The 24,707-nt window shown below is 35.9% G+C and overlaps 1 protein-coding gene across 4 annotated transcripts in view; it reads right to left on the bottom strand.

The window, feature by feature from the left end:
* Positions 1-24,707, bottom strand: part of ASCC3 (activating signal cointegrator 1 complex subunit 3) — a 285,280-nt gene that overhangs the window by 215,663 nt on the left and 44,910 nt on the right. For all 4 annotated transcript variants that reach the window (XM_073220915.1, XM_073220914.1, XM_073220916.1 and 1 more), the window contains 4 exons: positions 23,107-23,227; positions 12,417-12,621; positions 11,543-11,684; positions 10,821-10,946 (listed from right to left, as the gene is read on the bottom strand). In XM_073220915.1, coding sequence (XP_073077016.1) covers positions 10,821-10,946; positions 11,543-11,684; positions 12,417-12,621; positions 23,107-23,227 — 594 coding nt within the window. The remainder of the gene's footprint in view (positions 1-10,820; positions 10,947-11,542; positions 11,685-12,416; positions 12,622-23,106; positions 23,228-24,707) is intronic.

Raw genomic sequence — 24,707 nt, 5'->3', positions numbered from 1 at the left:
ATTCCTAAGAATTCTCTCATACTGAAAACAGTTCATCTAAGAAGCATAACAACAAACCCAATTAAATAAATAGATGGGCCTTCTGAACATACTCTACTACCTGACGACAAAATGATAAATGAGAAGCTACTACTGCTGTTCAAGAGAAAAACACAAAGAGAGAAAAACAAACAAAAGCAACACTACATTTAATGAGAAGTTAGGTGTCATGGGAGGCAGGGAGGGGCGCTAACCTCTTCGTGGAAGGGAAGGTACCCTCCGTGTTCCCCAGTTTGAGCTAAGGCGTGAATGCTGAGGAAAAATGAAGAGAAAGTTCTCACAAGAGGATCTGAAAAGACAAACCTTTGGCTGCACAATCATACCCAGCTCCACTGAGAAGCCACTGAGATTGCACGTTGGGTTTCCACCAGCACGCTCTTAACAATTCAACACTTCAGGTGTCACTCTAAATAACACACCGTCACCAAGGTGCTGTGCCAACAGTCACATTCACAGGGCACAAGAAGATAGTAAAAGACATGGTTTAACCTTAGTTATGGGTTTGATTTGGCTAGGTTTGTTTGCTTGTCTTTAGACAGCACCACCATAATAAGTAAGGGTGTTTTCATAAAACCAATATTATAATTAAGTATAGAAAACTCCAGACACTTAAAGCAGAAGTAAAATTAAAGACTAAGAATCTGGTATTTTCTATGAAGTCAATATATGACTTTCATTAGGGAGATGAACTCATACTGATGGGTATCTAAGTATCCTTCCAGCATATGGTTGTATGTGTCATAGCTTAAAAATGTAAGATACCGTTATTTATTCAGTATTACAAACAATCTTTCTGCCCCAAATTGTGGGAACAGCTTTCTAATAAACAGCTGCAGTTCTAATCATGACAATTAGATAGAAGCAAAAGAGTCTCTGTCAAATTCTGTTGGATCTTACAAAGAAAATGTCATTTTTGGTTTCTTGGCTGACATTTATAGTAATAACTGGTTTCATCTCTCACTTTAACCTTTAAATTATTTCTGCTAGTTTGCTTGGATTTTTTAAAGAGGGTAAAGTATTTTGGTACTTATGTGGTCAAGCTCACAAAATGGTATAAATTTTAAATCATGGGTAATTTCTTGATTTAAATTTTATTACAGTTCATATGACTTTAAACTTTCCAAAACTAATTAAATAAAGCAAGGATGTCATTTTAAACATACATATCCTTAAACAAGAAAATTTTATCATTAATAGGCTCCTCAAATGAATTGTTTTGAAAGATAAGAGACTTCCACTTGCATTTAATCTAAGACCATGGGAATAACTTACTATGATATCAAGCCAAGAATTCATTTAATATAACAACAGCAAAAATGTGTTATATAAATGAAAGTATTAGTGACTTATTTAGAAGGGAGAGTACAATATACCAATGTACATATATGTATGTGTGTGTATTTCATGTTCAATATACTTGGTATTGATTTCCTGAAGAACAGAAACTTAGAAATACCTATTTAAATTGGTATGTTTTAATTTTATAATATTTTAAATATACCATTTAATGTCATTAACTCATTTCCATAAAATGGATGACCTAAGAGTTATTTATTGGGAATATAAGCAGTAAACTAGACTTATAATTTCTTCCTTAAATTTACTGCTTGCTTCCCCTCATGAGATACAAAGCTCAGAAAGAAGGCTTCCAAACACACCGATCCCACCATTTAAGAGAGTCGGGGAAGGACCTCATCAAAGGCTGGTGGGGAGTTCAGTGGAGGAGACCAGAGCTCTGAGAACAGGTGCCTCATACTTGGGGAGGGTGAGCGCATACTTTTAAAAATGACAAATTTTCAGGACTCAACCCTTGAGATTTTCATTCATTTGCCTACTGTAGGGAATAGCAATCTGTACATATCTTAACAGCCACCCATGTGATTATCAAGTACAAGCAAGATTGAAAACTGTTACCCTGATTTTCCCTTTCTACCCCCAACATAGTAATTAGGTTTTCTATCACCCATTTTTTAAATAATTTAACACAACCTACTCTGCAAAGAACAAAGTACATTTTGCTTATAAAAACTTCTATTTAAAACATGTATCAAGTTAGAAGGGAGAAGTTTAGTTAAGCAATTCCCTATAAGAAAAATGTTCTACTTGGCCTTCTCGTGTAGTAGGTAAAGATTTGAAAGGACAAGCAAACATCCAAGGAAGAGATCATATGTATGTAATGTAATAAAACATTATATTATGTGGATTGCTTAAGAGTTCAGTGAGATTTCTTTCTCTATTTCCTCTGATACATTTAATACTGTCCAAAATATATAATAATTTTCATACAACTCTGAAATTTATCAAGAATGGAAGATGTTGAGAGTGTAAAAAACAAGGTAACCTCTGTTTACTTAGTTTCTCTTTGATATTTGCACCATCAGACCCAATTTAAACTTGTCCTCTCTGACTTGTTATTCTTGGGGTTTGTACAAAGGGATTAAGTTAAGTAATGCAAGATAAGGTGCCTAATGAAAGGCAGAGTATCAGCTAAAGAAATACAAGTTCCTTTGCTTTATCTTCATTCATTTAAAGCTGTCATCTATACTACATCAACATTATCTTTGAGGAATTTAAATTATTTATACCAAAATAGTTCTGTCCTTCAGTAACTCTTAACAGAAAGATTCAAAGTGTACCCTATCCAGATGAAAAAGCCAAAGTCACCTATCGATGTGTAAATAGTTTACATAAGCCTTATCCAGGTTGGGAATTTACTGATCACCTAAAATGTATCACAGAGACTGCTATAAATTTTCTGTGTGTGTGTTGACTAGGTTTATCTTCAAAACAAAAAGTCTGATGAAGAAACTGAAACTTAGAAGCACTGTGTGATGTGATCCATCACAAAATGTGTGACTGGTGAAGAAGGAATTCAACATCAGTTCTGCTTGCCTAACTGGAAAGGAAGTTCCTTAAAGGCAGGATCATAATTCTAAACCTCTTTGTACTCACCATATCTCTTAGCACAATGCCTCCGATCAACCAGGAGTTCAAGAAATAATTATTGATGACTGATAACCAATCCATACATATTTCCAGAAACAAATAATGAAAACCTATAAATAGCAACATAATCATACCAAATACTTTTGTTTTTTATAAAAGGCTTGTGCAACTACAATACATACATGTATTGGAAGATACGGACTAAATTCATTTCTAAAGCAATTTGACATTCCCACATTATAAGTTCATCTGCTTTTCAGACTTCTGAATTCAGGTTCTCTCTAAAATTATCATTCTGCGACAGTTCAATGTGCCTTTAAACTTTTAATCTTCTCTCTTCTAATTTCCTGCCATAAAATCAATAAAATGTAGGTTGTAAACAAATTTATTTTGTTAAGATTACTCCTAGCTAGAGGCAGATGTTAGCTGTAACTCTCTCTCTAGCAGGTTTTGTTCAAGCAGCTGGTGCCCTTTTCCTAGCTAGCTGTTCGCAAGTGTTCCCAGTAGACTTTATGGTACTGCAATCCTGAGAAAGTTCAGGACATACAGACATTATTAATTCTCCCTTAGAAGGGAAAGGATTTCCCTTCGAATGAGACCTAGCTATTTCATGTATTTAACTATTGGGCACTTTTATAAGAAGCAAACATTACTTTTTAATCATAACAGATAATTACTAGGAGTCACAAATAAATATAAATCTCTTATTACTTTATAAGAAGGCTTTCCAATGGATCAAATTTTAACATATTAAACATTTTTACTGGCCCCCAAAACAGAAATAGTATCAAAAGCATGCTTTTCACACATAGCAAACTTAATGTATCAAAATTCCTGATTATTTTTGAGGGTAAGGTGAGAAAAACTGATAAACTAAAAACACTGCTGAAATAAGACAAATGACAGACACTTTAAGAAGCTAGACTAAGGCTCAGAAAATTTTGCAAATGTTTGCTGACCTCTAATCTATAGAAATGATTGTGTACAATCACAAGACATGAAATAAAGAGACATTTTTTAAAAATTGAACTTCTAGAGATAAAACTACAATGACTCATCCAAAACACTGGATGAGATGAACTGTATTTTAAACACTATAGAAGAAAAGATTATTAAATTTGAAGACAAAGTGATAGAAATAGAAACCACCCAAAATGAACACATGATGAGAGAAAAATATCAAAAACCAAGACAAAAGTTAATAGAACATCAGTAAACTTTATGGCAACTTCAGTAACCGTAATATACCTGTTGTAGGAGATCCATTTGAAAGGGGGAAAGGGGAAGGAAATATTTGAAAAAATAATGGCTGGAAACATCCCATATTTGATGAAAATTATAAACCTACAGATGCTTAACCAATGCTGAGAACCTGAAGGAAACCACACCAAGGCAGTTTTTAAGTTGTCTCAGTATTTCCATCTTGCCCCTGAATTCTAAGTTGGCTCTCAAGATTTCCTTCTTGATCCATGCCACAACTCCACAGTATAAACACCCTGCATAAACCCCAAAAATGTGAATGTGATGGATGTTACTTCGGTACTTAGGGTATGGTATATGGAACAGCTGACCTTTTAGAAAGGTATCTTACCTGGGTGGATCTGACGTAATCGCATAAATCTTTTCAAGTCCCAGAGTTTTTTCAGCTGCCAAGAGAAGTCATAGATTTGGAACGCATAGGCAATTCAATATTCCCTGACTTTGAAGGTGGAGTGGGCCACAAGCCAAGGAATGTGGGCAGCCTTTAGGAACTAAGAATGACAGACAACAAGGAAACAGACAGTTCCACACCTGCAAGGAAATGGATCTGGCCAACAAGCTGAATGAGCTTGCAAGAGAATCCTTCCCCAGAGCTTCCAGATAAGAGTTCAACCTGGCCAACACCATTATTTCACCCCTGAAACCCTGAACAAAGAACCCAGTTAAACCCACTTGAGTTGGACCTCTAGAAATCTAAGAGAATAAATGGATGTTTTAAGTCACTAATGTTTTGGTAATTTATTACAAAATAACAGAAGGCTAATACAAAGTCACATCATAATCAAACTGCCTAAAACCAGTGATAAAAAGAAAATCTTAAAAATCAACTAAAAAAAAAAGGCCATATTACACAGAAAGGAAGATTAAGAATGAAAGCATTCTTCTTGTCAGACACAAGGTAAGCAAGAAGACAGTGCAGCTATGTCTGTAAGTACTGGGAAAAAGAGCTGTCAACCTAGAATTCTATATCAAGTGAAATATGTTTCAAGAGCTAAGACAAAATGAAGAATTTTTTCAGACATATAAAGCTGAAAAAATTCATCACCAACAGACCTGCACTAGAAGAAAAGAATCTGGATCTGTAGCTACACAAAAGCATTAAGGTACTAGTAGGTGTAAAAAGCATAAAAACATTTTTCTGTTATTATTTAAATATCCTAAACTGTGTATATGTATTAAATGGTATTTTTATAAGACCCTTACAGCAACAACAAAAAAACCCTGACATATTATGGGATTTCTAACAGATGTAAGAAGTACCCTGCATCTACATGTTTGCTTCTTTGTTTGTTTGCATGATTTTAAAGTCTGACAAAAGTAGTAGCAACAAGAATCAAAATTCTCATGCTTCCAATCACCAGGTGAAGTCAGGCAAGTACTAAGAGAAATTAAAATCTGTTAAAATCATTAGAAATTTAATCTGTGCTATACTGTTTCCTTCCTCATGAAATTTATGAATCTTCTTTGCTAAGACTGCTATCAAAGGTGTGAAAAACACTTTTCTACTTTAAACTTTTAGTTTGTTATTTTCTACTTTAAACTTTATAGTTTGTTATTTCTCGATACCACTTCTTCAAAAGGCAGCTAGTGATTCAAGTGATTCAACGTGGCCATATTCAAGGCCACATTTCTGAAGACTGATAATGTGCTCAAGAGTGAAATAAGAAACTTGTTAGATGTTCCAGAAAGGCTCTTTAATCGGGGGCATGTCCACATTTTACTGACATTTCATCTTTTTCAAATTGATCTCATGAAAAATCCAGTCTGGAGTGCCTGTTGGGATGCTTCTTTAGTCTTCTTGCTTTTGTAATTTGAGTGAAACACTGTGTCAATAAACTCTTCAGTGTTAAGTTCCCCTTGGGTTCAGAGAACCAAGTAAAACCAAAGGAAAAGTCATATTTTTAATGTCTACTTGACTTCCAAAATGCCAGTCTTGAGCTAACCACAGATGACAGTAATTAAAATGACTGGTTTCTTTAGTTTCTATCAATTAATTAGAAACAACTCTAGAAGTCTTATGTGACTATGACATATACAGTGAGTATGAATTTAGGTCTTCCTGATTTTGTGTGGTAATATCCAATATTACTCCACATATGTTTGAATGAAAGAATAGCTGAATAGCACAAATAAACATAGAAATAATTTAATAAATATAATTTTCAAAGGAACAGTAAGTCTTTTCATGTTATCCATACTATGATCCATATCATAGTTTCAGTTTTCATCATCATATTTATCACTGCAGGCTAACATTTTAGTTAAAATGTGTTTAGTTGAAATTTGTGAACTCTTTAGTCTGCCTTCTCTGTGCTGACACAGAACCTTGAACAACGTACCCCTACTATATCAGTTATTTCCAAGGAAATGGTGTGAAGCAGACACACTACCTGGTTAACTTAAGATCAGGGGTAATACCCTATTCATTATTTCACCCAGAACCTAGCCTATCAGGATAGGACTCAAGAAGCTAGGGTCACAGAAATCCTCAGATCCTCTCCATTCAGATTCTATAGGACTCAGCATTCTTAACTCCTGAAATGAAACATTACATGCATGTTGTAAACTACCTCTCCAAACTGACCCCCAAAAACTGGGTCAGTACTACATTTTTGCTGAATAACACTATATTTGCTATTTAAAAAATATAATTCTCCTAACCATGAAAACGGATAAGAGCCCATTTATTTAACACTAGCAAATAAAGCAAGTCTCAGTCTTTCATCAAAATATCAAAGACAAAGTTCTGTGTGATTGTCATCTTTCTCACTGTCCTTTTGAAGGTAGTAACAGCATCCACCGTTCTCTGGGGGAACTCCTGGACTCCTGGTGGCTCACAAGTTGCCCACAAGATAAGGATACACAAGGGGGTGGGCATGGCCAATAAGAACCCCCCACTCCCACCACGGGGAGAGGAATCGGTTCAGAAATGAACTGGTGACCCAACTCAGGCAAATGAGACCTTACCCCAGGAGGTTTTTCTGTGGGGAAACCCCTCTTGCTTTTAGGATCAGTGTGTGGGGAAGCAGATGTGCCTGCAGCTGCTGTCTTATACTTGGATTACACAGAGAAAACCATTCTGGGAGCCAGAGGATGAAGAGAACCAAAGAACTAGAAAGAGGGAGGACAGGGAGGAGAGGGAAGGGAAGAGCAAAGGTGGGTAGGGAAAGAGAATAGAGAAGGAATAAAGAGATAGAGAGATGGAGAGAGAAAGAGAGAAAGACAAAGGACAAGGTCTGATCACATCACTTAAACCTATATACACAGCTGGGCACGTCAACAGCTTTACTCCTGGACATCCCAGTTAGAAAAGCCAATAAACTGTCTTCTTCGCTAAAGTTTGCTTCGACGTTGATTACTCTCACTTCCAACTACATGAGTCCTAATACAGAAACCCATTGGAATTTTTTTAGATTATTCCCTTTCCGAGGAAGTATAAAACCCATTCAACGGCATTAACAGCATTTTTACACATCATGTCAGAGTCTTAAAATTCTTCTTACCTTTTTACTCAAATTACAGAAGTAATTTAAGAAGACAGGACAAATTTATCTGGTGTGACATTCAGTGAGGGAGAGGACATAAAAGCATTTTTATCTATAGTTAAGCAGGCCTGTGAGAAATGGGATGCAATTACGATCTCAGTGAAAAGAGAGATACCATCTCAAAACCACTTTTTCTTTTTTCTGATATATAAAGTTCCCACTTTGTACAAAAAAGATCTCAGCCACAGAAGCATCTACTAAACTAACATTCTGTTAACATTCATATTTTCTCCTGAGGTCTGTGTTAACTACTCACACTAATGATATCTGCTGGGATCATTATCTAAAGTGAGATGACATCAAATGGTTCACTCATGTACTTATAATGACACATTGCATGTGACTGTATTATTCCCCAATTATTATTACCTCTATGTAAGCATAAATTAAAACCACAATGAGAAATCTCTACATACCCTCAGAATGGTTAATGTATAAATATAATATATATAAATACAAATTAAAATGGCTAAAATAAATAATAAGAAGCAAAAATAGTGAAAATACCAAATACTGGCAAGTATGTGAAGAAACTAGATCACACTAGATGGGCTCGTGAGAATATGTTACTCTAGAGAAAAGTGTGTTAGTTTCTTAGAAAACTAAACATGCAACTACAGTATGACCCAGCAATGGCACTCTTGGGCATTTACCCAGAGAAACGAAAATTTATGTTTACACAAAAACCTGTACAACAATGTCTACAGCAGCTTTGTCTATGTTACAGATGGAATTATGTCTCCCCAAAATTCATGAATTAAATCCCTTACTCCCAGTGTAACTGTATTTGGAGATAGAACCTTTAAGAAAGTAATTAAGGTTAAATGAGTTCAGCTGCGTGAGACCCTCCCTGATCAGAGAGGGTGGTGTCCTTTTAAGGTGAGGAAGAGGCACCAGAGACCTCTCTGTGCACACAGAGAAGAGACACCGGGGGACACAGTGAGGAGAGGAAGGAAGCCAGGAAAAGAGTCCTCGCCAGAAACCGAATCTGCCAGCGCCATGATCTGAAACTTCAAGCCTCCAGAACTGTGAAAAAATAAATGTCTGTTGTTTAATCCACTCAAGTCTGTGATCATGGCAGCTGGAGTAGACTTGAACAATTTGTACTGGCCAGAAAGCAGACAGTACAGATGCCCTTCAACAGGTGAATGATTAAACTGTGGTCATCTGCAGCATGTGTGGAAGAGAGAACAGTGATCTCCAGTGATGCCCATATCCTAATCCATGGAACCTGTAAACTTATTAGGCTACATGGCAAAGAGCCATTAAGGTGCAGGTGGAATTAATCCATTTAGAAAAACTTTTACTCCTATAATTTAAAATAAAATGAAGTGTTCACTTAGAAATGAGTATGAAAGAAAAATAAGAGCCTAATTCATTCACATCACATAGATACTGTCAATGATGCTTTAACATGAAAAATGTTAATGATTATATATAAAACTAAACCTTAAGAATGATAATCCTTATAATGATGGGTAAGATTTAAAAAAGAATTATGTATATAATTATTTAATTCTATAGACTGTCAGCCCTGGATGAATTTCAGAATCGTCTACAGAGCTCCAAAAATCATTTTCAGAATATAGATATCTGAGCACCTCCCAAGAGATATCATTTAATAGGGGCCAAGGTATTTGAATTTTGAAAAAATTCTATGGTAATTCTGATGTGCAGGATGAAACCCTGTGCATTAAATAAAAGATTTAATTACAATTTTAGTCTACTATAGAAACTCATGGTAGAAAACAACTTAAAATTGTACCAAAAAGGAGTTGGTTTAAAAGTAATAGAGGCATAAAATGGAATACTGTATGGCAATAATTAAAAATGATGCTGCAGGCATGTCCACTGACATAGATAGATACATATACCAACACACAGAACAGTATGTATGATATAATTCCATTTTTTTATTATGGTATCATTAATATACAATCACATGAGCAACACTGTGGTTACTAGATGCCCCCCATTATCAAGTACCCACCACACACCCCATTACAGTCACTGTCCATCAGCGTAGTAAGATGCTATAGAGTCACTATTTGTCTTCTCTGTGTATACTGCCTTCCCCGTGCCCCCCCATTTTATGTGTGCCAATCATAATGCCCCCTACCCCCCTTATCCCACCCTTCCCCCTATAATTCCATTTTTGTAAAATAAAATACACATGTGCACATACTTATTGAATGGAGTTAATTTTGGTTGGCTTGTTTATTCTTTATGCTGCCTTATGTTGCTAATTTTGCTTCCCTCTTTTATTTGATCTTTCTGAATAACTACATGTATATATATACCATATATATATAAAGCAATTTCATTTTGGTGATGAACGAGGTTAATTTCAAGTATATGTATATTTTTAACTGAATTAAGAAATATTTTATCTTGAGATAGAGTGAATATGGCAAAAGTTTCACAAATGGTGAACTGAGACAAAGTGTATATAGATAGTACTATTCATGCAACTTTTCCATAGGCTTGAAATTATTCAAAACTAGAGATGAGGGGAAATAAATTTAAAATATTAGTTTAGGGGGGCTCTCTTGTCCCCTCCTGGCATTAGCTGGGAGCTCTGTCCTCTCCTTTTCTCTCTAAATAAAAGCCTCTCACAAAAAAAAAAAAAAAAAAAATATTAGTTTAGGATTCAGTACCCTCACCAAATAATACGCTATTATGGGTTGACCATTTGATATATCAATATAATATACAAATCCTTTAAAACTGTTTATTTAAGCCAGCATACATAGGTTAAATCAATTATTAGCTGAAATAAATAAAATAAACATGACATTATAGAAATATAGACACAAAAATACACATAAGTATGTTTAATGTGTGAAGGAATATATGTATATATGCATTTTTTAAGATTTAAACTCCCCTACTCTTTAGTAACCAACTGCATATCCCTCCTTACTGTATAAACTGATTACTAACTTTTCAAAATAATTTTTCCAATACAAATCCATTCGAAAAGACATACTAAGCATAAAAAATACCAACTTTATAAAATGATCATCTCACCTCATCTAAGTCTTCAATATAAACTGGTTTTTCCTCAAAGCCAATTGGCATTGGGTCACTGTGGGGAATCTTTACTTCCTCATACATCTTGTTATTCTCTCTTTGGATTCCTTCTGGCAAGATCATCTATAAACACCAAAAATTAAAATCCAGTAATAATAAAAATAAAACAATTGCTCTGGTAAAGATTCTTTAACTGAAGAGAAAAAGAGAGAGAGTATGAACACTACTGGTTTTATGACATAAATTCAGCTCATTTAAAAGAAAACATGCCTCAACAAAACATAAACAAACCACACACACACAAATCATTCACATATCAGATATATAACACATGGACCATATCATGCTGGTGAACTTTAAGGATATATCCCATGAGATGGTATTCCTGAAGACAAACGTGCTCACACAGCCAGGCAGGGTGTGCAACATACAGTATGAAGTCCAAGAATAATGCAACTGCTAAAACTAAAAATACAAGTTGAATAAATAATGAAAGGGAGGAGAACAAATATGTTTTGAATATCTATGTGGCAAGAACTCTATATACAGTGTATACTCTATATACAGAGCATTATCTCATTTTCCACAGTATTTTTTAAATGCAATTTAGCATAGAATAGTCAACTAGTACTAGAGTCACAAACGAAACAGGGAAAAATCTATGTGTCGTTTCCTCAGAATAGACATATTATCCAACATGGTTATGTACCATGACATACCTTTGCACCAGCAATGAATGCTGATGTTTTCATGGCTTCAGCCTGGGAATCATAAACATGGGGATAACGTATTTTTTCAATGTCCATGTCTCTCTGCCTGCTCAGAAGTGGACTGCTTCTAGCATTCAGAAGTGCCTGCTCTCTGTAAATACAAAAAAAATAAGCTAAATCTAAAAATTTTTCTCTTACAAAGAAAAGAATATACTAAAACAACATCACTGTAATAACTATTTCAGGTATCCTTCCATTATAACAAAGAAGAAATTAAAAGGAAGATATTAGCAATCCTGAAATTTTCTGTGTAACCACATAGGAGTCAACACAAATTTAGCTGCTATTTTTAGATAACATCACCTAATAAGTTTGACTTAATGTTCCTTATTTATAATTTTGTCACAATGCAAAGATGTTTAGTTCTTTGAAGAGCTATAAATTCCTTTTCTAAAATGGGTTTCAATATTTAAAGACCAAATATAATAATGTCTTTATTTCATTCTCCTCCTTTTCACTTGTAAATAACAACATGGGCAGAGTACTTATTAAGCTAGGTAAGATAAAAGAGGTCTCAAAAGAAATTTGGACAGTCTTCATAAATCTTAACTTAGTGGAATGTGCACACCACCTAAAAATAGTTTACCTCTATAATCTAAATCTCTCACCTATCTGATTCAACCAAGAATGTTCTAATTAAGCAGATCACTGCTTTCTTATCCCAGAAAATTAGGTTTCAGTACAACAAAATTCTACTCTTGTAAGAAAATGTGAGTAGAAGTAAGAATCACCTAAATTGTTAAGACTATAACTACAAAATTAAAATGATACATAAAAGTAGCAATTATAACACAAGCATTTTTTGGCTCCTAGCTCTTATTACCTTTGTATCCGCAATTCCTTAGGATCAAAGCACGTAAGTCCTTCAGAAACTTCTCCATCTTCTCCAGTCTTTTTTTCTCGTCTTGCTATTCTTTTTTCTTCACGGCGATATTGTTTCATTAACTGTTTCTCTTGTTCAGACTGAATAGTGACTTGACAACCATAATTAGGTTTAGCATTTTCTCCCAAAATTTTTTTGCAATTGTCTATAAAGCAAATTTAAGAAACAATGTTTTACAAGTTTAATCATTATGAAAATGATTTTTCCTTATCACCAAAACATTAAGATAGTATACTGTTCTAACAATTCATTTTTAAAAACTGGTACATGCAATTATGTTTTAAGGAGAGCTTTTTATAAATCTAAACGATATTACTAGTGGCTTAAGAAAAGTCAACAGATATTTTCTTCCTACAGATTAAAGTTTAATGTTATAAATTCTTACATATAACATCAGTTGTATATATATCAAATTTGTTTTATAATTTTGAAATAATTTGTCTATATTTCAGTTTAGTAATTTTCAGTACAAATTAGCATTTACTATTAACGTAACAATGAAATATATTCTTAACATATTCGATATTCGATACAACTTTTCCCTATGTAATAGGCTTTACTCTGTTAAACAGTAGGTTTAATGTTACTTCTTATTTGCATATGAAATAAAATTTATTAACATTTTAACTCTGGGTATATTTAGAAGATGATCAATGCAAAAAAAGAAAGAGTATGGTCCATCTTTCCATGGAAATACAGTTTTTTCTAAAAATGGAAGAAAGCCACAATCACTAAGAGGAAGCAGTCAATCAAAGCTCAGTGTTTACAAGTAAAATTTTAACCTATGGTTTGTTCAACTCAATATCTGGAAAAAATTTCCTTCCCAACAGATTTCCTTTTATGTTTAATTAAATTCTTCTAAATAGTAGAATCTTTAGAATCTTGGCTCATTGCAGCCCTAAAGGAACTGGCAGGAATGTACTGAAAGCAACCCAAGTCAATACACACGTACTGTACTGAGGACCTGCTGGGTTCTAGGCACTGCTGCTGGGCAAGGGGACACTGGATGAATGAGACCTGGCCATCTCTGAAGGAGCACAGTTCCAGTTATTTTATCCAATTACAAAACACAGTACAGAACAAAGAAGGAATTAAGCACAGCATCAAGATGGAAAAATTAGCTTTCTAATTCATTCTAAGCCAAATCTTCACATTTCTCAGGTATTTGTCACTATCTCACGGTGTGATCCTGAAAATGTCATTTTAAACTCTCAATCATATGAAATAATTCCTCTGTATAATAGCTTTATAAGTCTCAAAAAGGAAAGTGAGGAATAAAGATTTATGACATCTCAAAATAAAATTATGAAATAAACTATAATCCCACCTATACTAGGACTACATTTTACAGTTCTGAAAAAAAGTATTTTTCTAAGTAAGTCATATACTTCCTACTTTCTGGTTAAGTCTTATACACCTATTATATGAATGAATTTATAATTAACTTTAAGTGCTAGAAATAGAATGCAGCAAACTGACAATCTTCACATTTATTCTGCAATACAAAGAAGGTAAACTGCCTGCAAAGTCACAGAATCAGCAGCACAGGTATTAAGCAGAAGTCTTTGAACATGAATGATGACATGTACTTGCTGGAAATAAATGTTAAAGATTTTCTGCATGAAACAAAATACTTTGGGTGATATGCTGAATGCTATGCTAATGTCATTAACATTTTAAACAAATGTGATAGTAACCAAATACTACTGTACAGACTTTTAATCACCCAAAGAAGGAAATAAAAATTATAAGAAGAAAATATATCATCTCATTGACAACTTTACAAGGGTTCAATCAGAATATATGAGAATCCTGAATATGTATTAAAAAAACGGTAATAAAAATTTTAAATAAAAAAATAGGTAATACACTAAGTTGTAAAGCAGCAAATGCTTAAATTTTTGGTTCTTGATGGGTTCAGCTAACTGTAGAAACTGACAAGCAGAAATGAAATGAATAAGCTTAACAGCAACTCTAACATAAACTTCTACTGAAGAACGATGTAGAGACTTGCATTCCTTTAGAATGTAATCACTACAGAAGAGGTCCTGTATAATTACTAAAAACACTCACTTGACAGGCAAAGGCTAACTTAATTTTTATTTTATGATACACCTTGCGCTCAACATTTTCTACATCAGCCCTGAAAACAGAATTTACTTTTTAACTATGCTCAACTTTGCAGATGTACACAATACCCATCTACTTCTCACCTATCTTACATTTCCTGGTTATAAGAACAGAGATAAAGCAGGTGGATGTATATCTGGATAAAAAGACTCAAAGAAAGTCAGCATGAAAGCTAGAAAATGCTAAAGGCAAGAAGCTACTACTCTCTAAGAGCATGCTTTGCAGGGGATAAAGAAAGGATGGATATGATTGTCATACGAAGGTAGGATGCGAATACAATTTGGTAGTTTTGGGATAATTTTGAAGAATCATTAACACAAAAGTACAACAAAAGCTATAAATAGCAGAGAACAGTGATAAAGTAACAAGAGTCTAAAGATTCTTTTCTTCCAGAGTATCTCCTTCTACCCTCAAAAATTCAAAGAAAATTATTTTTAATGCATATACGCAAAAAAACCCTACCTTAAAAAAAAAAAAGTTAGCCTATTTGTTTAAATGTCCCAGATTTTTCTATACTGTAATTGTTATTCTTAGTAGCAATATTAATAATGGCCCAGCATAGAATAAAAGTAAATATAGTTTGAGATTGAATAAAAAAGATTTCAAACAAATGATTCATATATTTTTTAATAATTTAAAGTTAATATTTTTTTGGGTTAAAAAATGTATTTCTGCTAAAAAATTAGCCTAGTGAATAAAATTTATATATAAATGTGATACAAAAGTGAACATAATGAAAGTATAGGACAACACTAACTCATCACCCACAACTTCCTAAAAAAGTATGTGAAGCTGGACTCATTTTGAACTTTTTGTTAGAATAAGCACTATTAAAGGGTGGAATTGTTATGTTATCTCTATGCTAACACTTAGGAGGCTAACAAAATGAACAGCAAATTCTCAGAATTTATATAGCAAGACTAGATATTTAAAGCCATTCCTTTTCTTCTGGCAAATGCCTATTTTAAGTGCTCCTAAACTCTGGTTTACTACAACCTGATTAAGCACTGTGTAACAGGTGGGAGCCCTCTGAGAGCAGGACAGTTCATGAGTTTAAGAACCAAGAGAGGGGTAGACGGGACGATGGTGTGAGTAGATCAGAGGAAATCTCCACCTCAAAACATATATATTTATGAAAATACAATAAATACAACTATTCCTAAAAGAGACACCAGTAGATGCAGTACAATAGCCAGGATACATCTACATCTGCAAGAACTCAGCATCAGACAAAGGGGGTAAGACACAAGCCGTGGCCAGGCGGGACCCGAACGCTCCCCCACCCCAAAACCCCACGGGAAGAAAGGAGTCGGAACAGGGAGGAAGTGAAAGCCCAGGACTGCTAAACAACCAGCTCTAGAAATCCGCACCCAGAACACAGACACAGGTGCACAGGGTGCTGGATATTAGAGAAACGGAAAAACAAAACCTGTGGGCAGGTCCCCACAACCGGCGCCACTGAGACAAAAGAAAAGCGAGTGCTTTCTGCAAGTTTTAAAGAGACAGGGACCCCATGGCTGGACAAAGTTGTCCCGGCAGCTGGGATTACCAGGGAAACTTAGGCACCCTAAATGGAGGCAGTGCAGCTCTGAAGCCCCTCACAGGACTAGGCAGCCTGCCAGTCGTTCCTCCAACTGGCGTGGACACCGACACACGGGCGCAGTAGCAGGAGAGTGGGAGCATGCGCGGGGGGGCGGAAGCGCTAGAAGGTACTGAGAGCAGATCCGTGTGCTGCAGGGCTAGCCCGCAGCGGCACGAACAACAGCCCAGGCATGGCTTGCGCACACCGGCGGCTGTGAAGCCAGAGCCCGGTAGAAGCCTGTGCGGAAGAGCCCCGAGTGCACCTGCAGTGGAGCCAGAGGGAGCAGGTGTGCTCGCAGGAGCCAACCGGAATCCTAGCCCAACACACATCTGCCTGGGCCAGACCCAAAGGCTGTTGCTGCTATACAGCTGCCCGGCAGGGTCGCCGCTAGCACGGAGAAGCGCACCTGACATGCCTGCCACTCCCCGCAGGGCTCCACGCTGCTCTGACGGACACCCTGCCCACAGCAGCTTAGGAAATTAACCCGGTGGCTGCTCCAGGAGTGCAGGTAGCCGTCACAGGCAGCGGAGAAGGCAAGGCATCCAGCAAGCAGGAAAGGACTTTCTTCTCCCAGCTGACACACCCGCAACCTGCCTACAGCCACGGCAATCACCATGAAAAGGCAAAAAATCTGGTCCAGTTCAAGATAGTTACACCTGAGAAAGGACCTGCAGAGGCAGACCTACCCAGTCTCCCTGAAAAAGAATTCAAAATAAAAATCATAAACATGCTGACAGAGCTGCAGAGAAATATGCAAGAGCTAAGTGATGAAGTCCGGAGGGAGATTACATACGTACGGAGGGAGATCACAGATGTTTGGAGGGAGATTACAGAAGTGAAATAAACTCTGGAAGGATTTATAAGCAGAATGGATAAGATGCAAGAGGGTATTGATGGAATAGAAACCAGAGAACAGGAACGCATAGAAGCTGATGCAGAGAGAGATAAAAGGATCTCCAGGAATGAAACAATATTAAGAGAACTGTGTCACCAATCCAAAAGGAACAATATCCACATTATAGTGGTACCAGAGGATGAAGAGAGAGAAAAAGGGATAGAAAGTGTCTTTGAAGAAATAATTGCTGAGAACTTCCCCAACCTTGGGGAGGAAATAGTTGCTCAGACTACGGAGGCACACAGAACTCCTGAGAGACGGGATCCAAGGAGGTCAACACCAAGACACATAATAATTAAAATGGCAAAGATCAAGGACAGGGACAGAGTATTAAAGGCAGGCAGAGAGAGTAAAAAGGTCACCTACAAAGGAAAACCCATCAGGCTATCATCAGAATTCTCAACAGAAACCTTACAGGCCAGAAGAGAATGGCATGATATATTTAATGCAATGAAACAGAAGGGCCTTGAACCAAGGATACTGTATCCAGCACGATCAACATTTAAATATGGAGGGATTAAACAATTCCCAGACAAGCAAAAGTTGAGGGAATTTGCCTCCCACAAACCACCTCTACAGGATATCTTAGAGGAACTGCTCTAGAAGGGAGCACTCCTAAAAATAGCACAGAACAAAACACCCAACATATGAAGAATGGAGGAGGAGGAAAAAGAAGGGAAAGAAATAATCATCAGACTGTGTTTATAACAGCTCAATAAGTGAGTGAGGTCAGACAGTAAGGTAGTAAACAAGCTAACCTTGAATCTTTGGTAACCACAAATCTAAAGCCTGCAATGGCAATCAGTACATATCTTTCAATAATCACCCAAAATGTAAATGGACTGAATGCACCAATCAAAAGACACAGAGGAATAGAATGGATAAAAAAGCAAGACCCATCTATATGCTGCTTACAAAAGACTCACCTCAAACCCAAAGACATGCACAGATTAAAAGTCAAGGGTTGGAGAACGATATTTCATGCAAACAACAGAGAAAAAAAAGCAGGTGTTACAATACTAGTATCAGACAAAATAGACTTCAAAATAAAGAAAGTAACAAGAGATAAAGGACATTACATAATGATAAAGGGCTCAGTACAACAAGAGAATATAACCATTATAAGCATATATGCACCCAATACAGGAGCACCAATATATGTGAAACAAATACTAACAGAATTAAGGGAGGAAATCAAATGCAATGCATTCATTTTGGGAGACTTTAACACACCACTCACCCCAAAGGACAGATCCACCAGACAGAAAATAAGGAAGGACACAGAGGCACTGAAAAACACCCTAGAACAGATGGACCTAATAGACATCTATAGAACTCTACATCCAAAAGCAACAGGAAACACATTCTTCTCAAGTACACATGGAACATTCTCCAGAATAGACCACATACTAGCCCACAAAAAGAGCCTCAGTAAATTCCAAAAGACTGAAATCCTACCAACCAACTTTTCAGACCACAAAGGTATAAAACTAGAAATAAATTGTACAAAGAAAGCAAAAAGGCTCACAAACACATGGAGGCTTAACAACATGCTCCTAAATAATCAATGGATCAATGACCAAATTAAAATGGAGATCCAGCAATATATGGAAACAAATGACAACAATAACACAAAGCCCCAACTTCTGCGGGACGCAGCAAAAGCAGTCTTAAGAGGAAAGTACATAGCAATCCAGGCATATTTAAAGATGGAAGAACAATCCCAAATGAATAGTGTAATGTCACAATTATCAAAATTGGAAAAAGAAGAACAAATGAGGCCTAGGGTCAGCAGATGGACATAATAAAGATCAGAGAAGAAATAAATAAAATTGAGAAGAATAAAACACTAGCAAAAAATCAATGAAACCAAGAGCTGGTTCTTCAAGAAAATAAACAAAATAGACAAGCCTCTAGCCAGACTTACTAAGAGAAAAAGAGTCAACACACATCAACAGAATTAGAAACGAAAAAGGAAAAATCACAACAGACCCCACAGAAATACAAAGAATTATTAGAGAATACTATGAAAACCTATATGCTAACAAGCTGGGAAACCTAGGAGAAATGGACAACTTCTTAGAAAAATACAACCTTCCAAGACTGACCCAGAAAGAAACAGAAAATCTAAACAGACCAATTACCAGCAATGAAATTGAATTGGTAATCAAGAAACTATCCAAGAACAAAACCCCCGGGCCAGATGGATTTACCTCAGAATTTTATCAGACATACAGAGAAGATATAACACCCATTCTCCTTAAAGTTTTCCAGAAAATAGAAGAGGAGGGGATACTCCCAAACTCATTCTATGAAGCCAACATCACCCTAATACCAAAACCAGGCAAAGACCCCACCAAAAAAGAAAATTACAGACCAATATCCCTGATGAACGTAGATGCAAAAATACTCAACAAAATATTAGCAAAGCAAATTCAAAAATACATAAAGAAGATCATACACCATGACCAAGTGGGATTCATCCCAGGGATGCAAAGATGGGACAACATTCGAAAATGCATCAACATCATCCACCACATCAACAAAAAGAAGGACAAAAACCACATGATCATCTCCATAGATACTGAAAAAGCATTCGACAAAATTCAACATCCATTCATGATAAAAACTCTCAACAAAATGGGTATTGAGGGCAAGTACCTCAACATAATAAAGGCCATATATGATAAACCCACAGCTAACATCATACTGAACAGCGAGAGGCTGAAAGCTTTTCCTCTGAGATCGGGAACAAGACAGGGATGCCCACTCTCCCCACTGTTATTCAACATGGTACTGGAGGTCCTAGCCACGGCAATCAGACAAAACAAAGAAATACAAGGAATCCAGATTGGTAAAGAAGAAGTCAAACTGTCACTATTTGCAGATGACATGATATCGTACATAAAAAACCCTACAGACTCCACTGCAAAACTACGAGAACTAATATCGGAATTCAGCAAAGTTGCAGGACACAAAATTAATACACAGAAATCTGTAGCTTTCCTATACACTAACAATGAACTAATAGAAAGAGAAATCAGGAAAACAATTCCATTCACAATAGCATCAAAAAGAATAAAATACTTAGGAATAAACCTAACCAAAGAAGTGAAAGACCTATACCCTGAAAACTACAAGACACTCTTAAGAGAAATTAAAGAGGTCACTAACAAATGGAAACTCATCCCATGCTCCTGGCTAGGAAGAATTAAAATCATCAAAATGGCCATCCTACCCAAAACAATATACAGATTCGATGCAATCCCTATCAAATGACCAACAGCATTCTTCGATGAACTGGAACAAATAGTTCAAAAATTCATATGGAAACACCAAAGACTCCGAATAGCCAACACAATCCTGAGAAGGAAGAATAAAGTGGGGAGGATCTTGCTCCCCAACTTCAAGCTCTACTACAAAGCCACAGTAATCAAGACAATTTGGTACTGGCACAAGAACAGAGCCACAGACCAGTGGAACAGAATAGAGACTCCAGACATTAACCCAAACATATATGGCCAATTAATATTTGATAAAGGAGCCACGGACAGACAATGGGGAAATGACAGTCTCTTCAACAGATGGTGCTGGCAAAACTGGACAGCTACATGTAAGAGAATGAAACTGGATCACTGTCTAACCCCATATACAAAAGTAAACTCCAAATGGATCAAAGACCTGAATGTAAGTCATGAAACCATAAAACTCTTAGAAAAAAACATAGGCAAAAATCTCATGGACATAAACATGAGTGACTTCTTCATGAACATATCTCCCCGGGCAAGGGAAACAAAGGCAAAAATGAACAAGTGGGACTATATCAAGCTAAAAAAGCTTCTGTACAGCAAAGGACACCATCAATAGAACAAAAAGGTATCCTACAGTATGGGAGAACATATTCTGATAAAGGATTGACATCCAAAATATATAAAGAGCTCACATGCCTCAACAAACAAAAAGCAAATAATTCAATTAAAAAATGTGCAGAGGAGCTGAATAGACAGTTCTCTAAAGAAGAAATCCAGATGGCCAATAGGCACATGAAAAGATGCTCCACATCGCTAATCATCAGAGAAATGCAAATTAAAACCACAATGAGATATCACCTCACACCAGTAAGGATCGCCATCATCAAAAAGACAAACAACAACAAATGTTGGCGAGCTTGTGGAGAAAGGGGAACCCTCCTACACTGCTGCTAGGAATGTAAACTAGTTCAACCTTTGTGGAAAGCGGTATGGAGGTTCCTCGGAATGCTCAAAATAGAAATACCATTTGACCCAGGAATTCCACTTCTAGGAATTTACCCCAAGAATGCAGCACTCCAGTTTGAAAAAGACAGATGCATCCCTATGTTTATTGCTACACTGTTTACAATAGCCAAGATACGGAAGCAACCTAAATGTCCATCAGCAGATGAATAGATAAAGAATATGTGGTACATATACACAATGGAATATTACGCAGCCATAAGAAAAAAACAGATCCTACCATTCACAACAACATGGATGGAGCTGGAGGGTATTATGCTCAGTGAAATAAGCCAAGCGGAGAAGGACAAGTACCAAATGATTTCACTCATATGTGGAGTATAAGAACAAAGGAAAACTGATGGAAACAAACAGCAGCAGAAACACAGAACCCAAGAATGGACTAATAGTTACCAAAGGGAAAGGGACTGGGGACGATGGGTGCGAAGGGAGGGATACGGACAGGGAAAAAGAAAGAGGACATTATGATTAGCATGTACAGTGCGTGGGGGGCACGGGGAGGGCTGCGCAACACAGAGAAGACAAGTAGTGATTTTACAGCATCTTACTACGCAGATGGACAGTGACTGTGAAGGGGCATGTGGGGGGGACTTAGTGAAGGGGGGAATCTAGTAAACATAATGTTCTTTCTGTAGTTGTAGATTAATGATACCAAAAAAAAAAAATGGTAAATAAAAAAAAAAAGAACCAAGGGAGATGCAGAAAGAGACAAAGTGGCTAAATTCAGTGTTTCAAAGTTTCTAAAAATCTCAAAGCAATTCTAGGCCACAATCAGTAATCAAAGTATAGGATAAATGAAATGCCTAAGAACATTTTCATTTAAGTCAAAGCTGTTTTTATAATTTCTTTTAGTGCCCTACTCATGAATATAAGGGAAAGGTGACATAACTTACATAGAGAAGAATTAATGTTGACTAGTTTGAAGAAGAGTGTCTAATTTCTTATGCTCATGAAATATTTAAAAATTCCAAACTATTTATAAGTCTGGCAAAGAACATCTGGGTAAAGGTAAGAAATTCAGTTTTTCTGCTTATGACCTAATCCTGAGTTTGGTATCAATTGTGTCATATTAATCAGGTATTTTTTTTAATAATTTGGGCCTCCTAGAATATTCTCCTTAATTCTTCTGGAGTTTTTAAATACATGATATACATGATGACATAAATGTTCATATTGCTGAGTGTGATAACTGTATTGCAGTTAAGTAGAAGACTTACTGTTCTTCGATGTTGCTTAAGACTTTTTAGGTGAAGAATTATTGTAATATCTGTAACTTCCAGTCATTGTTTAGCACAAGTTTTAAATGTAGCTGTGTGTGTGTGTAGAGAATAATAAAACAGAAAGAGAAACACAGGAAGCAATCTGTTAATGACTGGTGAATCTACATGAAGGGTACACAAGTGTTCAGTGTACTATCCTTGCACCTTTACTATAGGGTTTGTAAGTTTTCAAATAAAAAGTTGGGAAGAAATTATAACACTACGTGGCCCAACATAAGTACTGTACATATTTGCTTAAAAAATTTTTTTTTGTCAAGCCAAATCAACAAAAAAATACTGCCATCTCTAAAAATAACAGAATCTCTGCCATACACTCTATTTAGGGCACTGATACTTGTTTCATCATCTGCCATATCTAAAATTTACTTAAAAGAATGGTATAATATATAATAGAACAGAGGATATTAAAAGTATAATTTCATTAAAAAGTTTCACATTAAGATAGAATTACCACTGAATATTTTCTTACCTTGAAGAGCCTGAAACTTATGATCATTTGAAGAATTAAGAAATCTATCCACAATTGTAATTCTGTTCTGGAGGAGCTTCTCAATAAGTTCAAGTCCATCAGGTCCCAGCAGTTCAAATAGCTTATATGAGGAGGAAAATCAAAACCAGTGTGTTACCCTCAAATCAACTTTTTCAAGTTTTTAACCCCCTATTCAACTATTCAACAGAGGTGTAAAGCCAACTAATACAGAAGTATCCAAAATGTACTTAGAAAAGAAAAAAAAAAAGTAACTCAGAAAAGAAAAATGACTCTTCCTGTTGCTAAAGAGCTTTTGGTTTAATAAAAGACTATCTGCAATTATATAATTAAAGGACACGATTCAATTTTTTAAAATAATTATGATTTACATGTAAAACTCTAAATTACAGAACAACAAACTATTACACTTGTTTTTCTTACACTCATTTAACCAAATGAAATTCTAAAATTACTTTGCTTTTTAACATACTGTTCTGGTTTCCCAAACAGACTCTACAGTACCATTTTTCTTACATAACTTTACTATGTAACAGCTATCATTTTAGAGTTAAGGAACCATCAGAATGTTTCAATGAATCATGACATGCCAAATTTTTAATGGTTAATGATTTTATCATTAAGTTTATTTTTACTAAATTTTATTATTAATGCCTAATTAATAATTTTAAATCTTAATAAATCTAAAATCTAAAACACAGTACTGCACAATGCTTTACATAATTTTACAAAAAGTTTCTATTCATATTCTACTCTCCTCCATGGAGTGGTTGCCAAAGATTAAGTTGATTCCAGAGTCAAGAGAGCCAGTTTCAGGAGAGTTTCAATATGTAAACTGTATGAAATAACTGTTCCTGATAGCTTTTAGGTTTCCTCAAATATGGTTCAGGGATACATACCTTGTTATTTTCCAGAAATGCTATACTCTCGATTTTACATGTGAAGATTTTACATTAATCAAATCCTAATTGTTCTCAGAGAATCTACACAAGTAATCTCATAATTAAAAGTAGGCATTTATGTTGAATACATACAAAGCATTAAATACTTAATAAGTATGGTTTTTTTGCTTTCCATTTTACTGACATTATCTACATATAAGGCCACCATTCTTTCACCCAATCCCGGGTCAGAGAACAGACCTACTTTTGGATGAAACATCATGGACAATACTGGGGCCCCAATCACTTTCACCCTGGCTCATAAGGCAGTGATTCCACACAGGGAGAGACAGGCTGAGGAGAATTTAGGCTACTACCTCTTCCAGCAAGTACTCAGCTCCTAAAGCAGAGGCGTCACTCAGAAAGATGCTTCCCATTGTCCCCACACCTAGCTCCAGTTCTGCTTCAGAGATTTTGCCTGCGGGAAGAACTAGGCCATAAAACAGAAAGATCCCAATCTCTTCCAAAGGAACTGACCTCATCTGCAAAAGGCATGGCGTTGAAGCAGAAGGGCTATCTTAAAAACAGCAGAGGTGGTGAACCACAGTTAAGAGAAGACTCACAGATTCAACAAGTACTTTGGCAGGAGAGACCTGGAGAAAAAGACAACTGGGAGGAGCCTTCTTTGGGTAAGAATAAATA

This window comes from Manis javanica, chromosome 13 (genome assembly GCF_040802235.1).
Source record: "Manis javanica isolate MJ-LG chromosome 13, MJ_LKY, whole genome shotgun sequence".
NCBI lineage: Eukaryota > Metazoa > Chordata > Mammalia > Pholidota > Manidae > Manis > Manis javanica.
This window is presented reverse-complemented; position numbering and strand designations above follow the sequence as displayed.